The sequence below is a fragment of the Halyomorpha halys genome, unplaced genomic scaffold, assembly GCF_000696795.3.
Source record: "Halyomorpha halys isolate HHAL.00 unplaced genomic scaffold, Hhal_1.1 Scaffold1057.1, whole genome shotgun sequence".
NCBI classification, from domain to species: domain Eukaryota; kingdom Metazoa; phylum Arthropoda; class Insecta; order Hemiptera; family Pentatomidae; genus Halyomorpha; species Halyomorpha halys.
The window spans coordinates 82,542-90,090 of NW_027111097.1; the positions used below are offsets into that span (position 1 = coordinate 82,542).

General features: G+C 34.8%; 1 protein-coding gene across 2 annotated transcripts in view; it reads right to left on the reverse strand.

The window, feature by feature from the left end:
- Positions 1 to 490: 490 nt before the first annotated feature.
- The window catches only part of LOC106688130 (uncharacterized), a 24,814-nt gene continuing 17,755 nt past the window's right edge, over positions 491 to 7,549 (reverse strand). For both annotated transcript variants that reach the window (XM_014432445.2, XM_014432446.2), the window contains exons 2-4: positions 5,615 to 6,042; positions 2,346 to 2,418; positions 491 to 623 (exon numbers count right to left, since the gene is read on the reverse strand). In XM_014432445.2, the coding sequence (XP_014287931.1) occupies positions 604 to 623; positions 2,346 to 2,418; positions 5,615 to 6,042 (521 nt within the window). In that variant the 3' untranslated portion in view covers positions 491 to 603. The remainder of the gene's footprint in view (positions 624 to 2,345; positions 2,419 to 5,614; positions 6,043 to 7,549) is intronic.

Below are 7,549 nucleotides of genomic sequence, written 5' to 3' on the forward strand. Positions count from 1 at the left end.
GTGAATAAAACGTATCAAAATTTCAAAACATCCCTTACGAAAAGAAAGAAATTACAATCATTTTAAAATACAGTCTTAAGAATTGAAGTGGATGCTCTTTGGTTTGTAACAAACAGCGGGAATCACGAGAATAGAATAGAGATAACAGAGGATAACATAAAAACAACGTACATGAAGTTCCACTCCAAGATATCATGAGTTAAAGGAGCAGCTACAGTTTTGGGAAAGCCAACCACAACCCGAAGACCGAATGAACCCCAGGTTGCTGTAGGACATCCTGTTATAAATTCTATATTTATCAGTTCTGTTATTGTCATAAAATTTTATTTTATCTAAATTTTTTTTTCTCCCTCTCCCTTCAATTATTTCTCAAATTCACTTTCTTTTTTTTCCATTAGAAGACAATTATTTATTTTGTTAACTCTGTAAATGTTATTTATATAGATGTATATAAATAGTTGACCGTATAAGTAAATAAATAGTTGACCATAAATATCTTTGTTTTTATTAATTTTACTGTTATCTTTTTAATTGTAAACTTTAAAATTACCCCTAATTTTATTAATTCTTTCTTGTGGAGAACTAACTTCGGATTTTTTGCCTTCAACCGGTGAATCCACAGCCTACAGAGGAAAATAGAGTAAAATATTAATTTATTTATTAAGAAATAAATAGTGCATTTAAATAATAATGACATACATTGTATCAAAAATACTTAATAAAAGTACATTATATATTGAGACATTCCTCCACTTTTGTGTTGGCATTTTACAAACCATCATGCAAACATATTTTATAATGTTTTCTTTCAAAATTTTAGAAAGAAATTAGTTTCAGTGTAATAGCTAAATTCACTGCACAACACATAATTTTGCCTACCCAGAAGAAATTTTTTTTAGTTTGACTACGGATTAAATAATTTTTTCTTCTTTCAATGGTTAAAAAAGAAGGCATATTATGAACAATTAATATTAAATGAGGAGAATATGATTAGGGGTGTGATCAGTGAAGAACAGAAATAAATAAAAACTTATTTATAGTAATAAATAAGTTTGTATTTATTTCTGCACACGTTTCGGCCAGAATTTCAGGCCTTCTTCTTAAAATACAGTCGTAAGAATTGAATTGGATGCTCCTTGGTTTTTAACAAACAGCGGGAATCACGATAATAGAATAGAGACAACAGAGGATTACATAAAAACAAAGTACATGAAGTTCCACTCCAAGATACCAAGAGTTAAAGGAGCAGCTACAGTTTTGGGAAACCCAACCACAACCCGAAGACTGAATGAAGCCCAGGCTTCTGCAGGACATCCTGTTATAAATTCTATATTTCTCAGTTCTGTTATTCTCACTCTAAAATTTTATTTTATCTAATTTTTTTTTTCTCTCTCTCCATTAGAAGACAATTATTTATTTTGTTAACTCTGTAAATGTTATTTATATAGATGTATATAAATAGTTGACCGTATAAGTAAATAAATAGTTGACCATAAATATCTTTGTTTTTATTAATTTTACTGTTATCTTTTATTAAGAATTATTATTTTAATATATTTATTTTATCTTAATTTTTTGTTTTATTTAGAACACTGAATATAGTTAGGGGTGTCTTTCTTTTGTATAAGACGATACCCCACCCATAATTTAAAAAAAAAATACCCCTTTACATTAACCATGTAAGGCCCATCAGGCCGATCTGGCATTAAATACATATTTAAATTATGCTAAAATTTTAAGTAAATTTAATTTGTGATCAAAATGTTTGTAATATAAGGTAAATAATAATTATAGTTATGTTTGGTAGGTTTTTTAGTAATAAGCTCTGTGATGTGTAGTTTTGGCAGAATTGGGAACTATAAGTAGGGACAGGCAGACACATCATTTGATTTACATGATGCTCTTTATTACTTAGAGCTAATTGGTTTTCTTGACTATGTTGACAGACAATTCGTTTTTACGACGTTTTCAATTTAAGGCGCTATTTAAATAATGATCGATTTGATGATTTAACTGTCTTACAAGTCTCCTATTCCCGTTTTAAGAAAATGTTTTAAAAAGTTATGTTGGACCGTCGCGCCCTGGGAGTCTTAGTAGGGCGGGCGGAATTACCTTTTTTTCGTTTTATGATCTCCTCTTGTGAAATTCTAACACGCCGTATTTCGACCAGCATACTCTCTACTTATTTGGAGTGAAGAATATTTTAATATTTTCAAATATATAATATACCTGTATTGTTAAGACAGTGGTGAACTAATGTTTTTGATAGCGAGATTTTTTTTCATTTAAGACAGTAATAATAAATATAATATTAAGTATGAATAATTGTAAACTTTAGAAATTACCCCTAATTTTATTAATTAATTCATGTGGAGAACTAACTTCGTGTTTCTTGCCTTCAACCGGTGAATCCACAGCCTACAGAGGAAAATAGAGTAAAATATTAATTTATTTATTAAGAACTATATAGTACATTTAAATAATAATGACGTACATTGTATCAAAAATACCTAATAAAAGTACATTATATATTGATACATTCCTCCACTTTTGTGTTGACATTTTACAAACCGTCATGCAAACATATTCTATAATGTTTTCTTTCAAAATTTTAGAAAGACATTAGTTTCAGTGTAATAGCTAAATTCACTGCACAACGCATAATTTTGCCTACCCAGGAGAAAATTTTTTTGTTTGACAACGGATTAATTTTTTCTTCTTTCAATGGTTAAAAAAGAAGGCATATTATGAACAATTAATATTAAATGAGGAGAATATGATTAGGGGTGTGATCAGTGGAGAAAAGAAATAAATAAAAACTTATTTATTACTGCAAACGTTTCAGCCAGAATTTCAGGCCTTCTTCAAAAAAAAGATAACAACCATAATGATTAAAAGGAATTACAGAAACATTAGAAGATAACGTTAATAAGTGATATGTATGAGAGGCACCAGCTGGAATTTTTTAACTTAAAATAATTTCTTTTGTCGGCATGCCAAAGATACCGCCAGACCTAGACAAATATCCATCGCCAGCAGATCTAAAGAAATGTACAGAGGTATGTAGATAACAGAGCGTATGCACCACCTGGAAACGGTTGACCGTAGGCAGAGATACACAAACAAACAGCCCGTATCTTGCACGTGACCAGATTAGACATCTCGGGGAATGTACAGCGAGTGGCAAAGAGAAATAGCCGCCTTAATTGAAAACAAATAAACATCCCTTATCTCACACGGGGTTTCTCTAAAAACCTAGGAAAAATACAGTAAGCCGCCAGAAGCCGGCTTTCTTCAAAGAAAAAACTTTTAAAGATGAAAGGTGGAAAAAAGACCGACTTTCGTCGAAGGTCATTGGACCTTCTCACCCCCTCTGAAAATAGAGGAACCAATCAAAGGACAGAAATCAAAAGAAGGAGGAGTCAGAAGGAGAGGGGAGAAAATGAACCGAAAGGGCAGGAGGAACACAGTTGAACATAGTTTTTGAGGGAGTCCGAGAGAGGAGACAGTCGAATAGAGCTTTTGAGGGAGTCTGAGAGAGGAGACAGTCGAACAGAGTTCTGTGAGGGAAGGACAGTTGAGGACAGTTCTGTGACCGAAGGACAGTGGAGGAAAGTCGGAGAGAGGAGGAGAGTCTTGTAGGAAGTCTGACGGAAGGACAGGCTGAGAGAGTCTGAGAAGAGGAGAGTCTGTGAGTTGGACACAGAGGAAGACAGTCTGGAAGATCAGCGGCAGCCAGGAGGCGAATATGGACGCTCTTCCGCGACAACCTCCAAGCCGACCGATGTACCGAAACAAGTAAGACCTTTTTTGTTGTTATTTGAATGGCAAGGATAGAATTAATAACTTAGAGTCAGTATAAATAACAAAGATCCCAACTGGTACTTCTCAATTCATTATCTTATAATTAAAGTATAAGGATTCAAGTCTACCATGCTCTCTCATAATAGTAATGTATATATAATTGTAAATATAAAAGATGTAACAAAGACTTTACTTTATAATTAATAATCCCTGCATGCCACCTCATATATAATAGCATAGTAAATTGGTGAAGACGATACCGTTGGAAAGGAACTCCAATGATTAATTATGATATTCATATCTAGCATACCATGGCGAGGGAGTCCAGTCTAGTGTTTGAATTAAATATAGCGCACACTTTTTCAGTCGGTTCCCATCAGGAACCGATAGAGATACATAATACAAATAAATATAAATATATAATATAAATATATAAATACAAATACATAATATAATACATTAATATATTAATAAATTTCAATATAATACCTGTACGGGGAAACCCTAGTCAGCTTAGAACCCCCGAAGCCCCGTACACGGCATAAGATAACATTGATAGCCATAAGAAGATAATAGAGGTACATAAGTATTTTTGAAGAAAATGCATAGTGTACTATTATAAGAATATTGAAACTGTATATACTAATATACAGGAAACATTGTACTCGGCCCTACTCCATGCACAGACTGCTTCTGCCACCATTGTAGCTGCTCAGAAGAAGGACGGGATCAAGGTTAATCCGTCGAGGACGGATGCCATTGTCTTGTCCTTCCAGAAGGGCAAGAAAAGCAGGCTACCGCAGCAGTTCGTTGTGGATGGTGAGGATCGGAAACTCTCTAATAGCATCCTCTACCTCGGCGTGACTCTCGACAGGCATCTCACCTTCTCTAGTCACGTCAGGGAGAGGCTTAAGCTAGCCCGACAGAAGTCGTATAGACTCTACCACCTGCTTACCTCACAGCAGATCTCGCTCCGCCTCAGGCTGCAGATCTACAAGGCCATCATACGTCCGACTCTGCTCCATGGCGCACCACTCATGCGGCTCCTCTACCGGACCACGTTAACCAAACTGCAGAGCTTCCAGAATTCCCTCCTTCGGCGAATAGTCAGAGGAACCACACTCCAAAGGGCCAGGAATAGTGTTATCAGAGAGGAACTCTAAATCCCTTCTGTGCCGGAATTCATAGGCCGTAAGCACATCAAATTCTTTGATGGGCTGAAAGCCTGTGCTAATCCCCTATTCCGAGAAATAACCCCTCCCCCAAGACCTGGGAGGTGGCAAAGCACGGTCCCCTTGGTCAGGACTTCTAGCTCTGCAGCCTGAAGTCACCCACACCTCAACACTACCAGCCGGAATGGTCCCTCCCCATTCCTTGTTAGCCCCTGGCAGTCCAGCCACTCATGTAAAAACCGCCATCAGCGGACCAAGCTTGTAACATCTTATAATGCCGTAAGGCAAACAAAGATAAATTGTATGTAGTGTATATATAATCCTTAGTTCTAAGTAGTATATATTATTGTATTTGTTTAAATAAATAAAATAAGAAAAAAAAATCAGAGTTAGAGTTGGTCATTTCTCTCTCCTTTTTCTCTTTTTGTAGCAAACGTTTAACTTCTGATTTTTTTTTTTTTTAAATATGAATACTTAATCAATTAGAATAAGCAAAGTTTATGGCTACTTATGTTCACTTGTCTATTTTTCTAATGTTAGTTAAAATTAATTTAAATACTTTTTCATTTCCAGATAATAATCAAATTGGTATTGAATAATCGCTAATTGTATCATAGGTGTCTTTGGAATAACTATACCACAATAGTGTGCCTGGTATTGACTGGTAGAGGATCATCTCCCAGCTTAAGCTTGCCCTGCCGTAAGAGTCTCTGTCGCTGCCTCTCGAACGTTCTCCGTGCCCCGTCCCAGTGCGGCGAGAACATGATGCAGAGGCAGCATTTCTGGCCGCACGTGCATACGGGTGGCTCGAGAGGGTAGTTGGTGCGGATCGCTAGAGCCGCCTCGTCAACACCTCGTTCCATCAACATCTTGAGCACGGCAAGGGTGGGGGGATCCTCGAACATGATACCATTGGATTCCACAGTCTCCTGTTCGGTCGAAGTGCTGTGGGAAGTCGCTGAGGCCCTGCTGCCAGCCGGTGGGGTGCTTAGGATGCTCTTAATTTCCTTATTTAACGTATTCTTTACCTTCCTTGCCGATTTCTTCCTTTTCCTTTTTTTCGTATCTACATATAGAGAGAAATTGAAGGATAAAGAAATGTATAACTTTTAGAAATAAATATAAACTTAATACTGCTTTAATAAACTGAATAATGTACCAATTTCACTCATATCATCAACTAATCTTCAGGGATTGGCTAAATCGGACCATTTTAGAAATTTTGGTGTGCCAAGGAAAATAGGTTTAAAAATACCTAGCGGGCGGAATCAGACAAAATCGATACGAGACCAATCCCTGAAAATTCCATCAAAATCGAATTAACAGTTCCCTTATGTCCGAATACAGATTTGATGGAAAATACGAAACCAAATGAATTTAAGCGATTTTTTTTTTTTTTTATTCCATTCATTTAATGACGTACTGTTTCATTGTTTTAAATGATGCCAAAAAAGTGATACACAATATAAGTGATATGCACTATAAATGATATCCAATATAAGTTATATGCAATATGAGGGATATCTAATGTAAGTGAAACCCAATATAAGTGATATCTAATATAGGTAATATCCAACATAAGTGATATCTAATATAGGTAATTTCCAATATAAGTGATACAATGTGACGAAATATAAGTGGTATACCCAAAACCAATCAGTTAGAATAAATAAAGAATTGACGGATGCCGTCTAACGCACCCCCCCCCCCTGGAAAATGGTTCTAGTGAATTTAAAACAGCTGTGAAGTTCTATAATGTTCATTTACAGGTGAATTTTCCTTTGACTGACTACACACGTCCAAACTTCTTCCTCTTAATCGCCACAATTCAGTGTATTTCTAATTTGATTTGCTGGGGTCGGTAATAATAGTATGCCCGTATTCTTTTTCAGAATATCAGGATCATGTTTCGACTTCGTCAAGGACGGACGTAGAAACTCTCAGCTCTCTAATAAGACTTTCCTATTCTTTAACTATAATTTTTTGTTATATTTATTTGTACCATTTATCTATTTTCTAAGAAGCATATCTGTTCTTTGCTATATTTATTTCATTTTACTTTATTTACATAAAATTAATTACAAAGATGGGAGAGTCTCCAAACCCTCCTGAAAAGACAATTTCCACCTGACAAAATCTGTCCCCAAAGAACAGAAAATATAGCCCCCATATAATTAATTAATAATAAAAAAAAAAGAGACTAAAATGATTTAAATACAAATATATCCTTTTTGCATACATAAAATTATTACTAATTTAGTAGGAAGCCTTAAAAATGTTTTAAAAAAATAAAATAAATGAGAGATGGCTATTAATCGAAACATTGAATAGGCAACAATAACATAAGCTCTTATCACTTAAATACTTCAGAAGTGAATATCAAACTGAGATTACAGCTCTGTTGTATTGTAACTACAGTAAGCGGATTATTCGCTGTCATGATTTCCAATACATGTAACCTGATGAAATTAAAAAAGAATTAATGTTAGAGGACATAGAATTAAAAATAAAATTTACAGAAATGATTTTTTTTTTTACTGCATGCCACCTCATATATAATAGCATAGTAAATT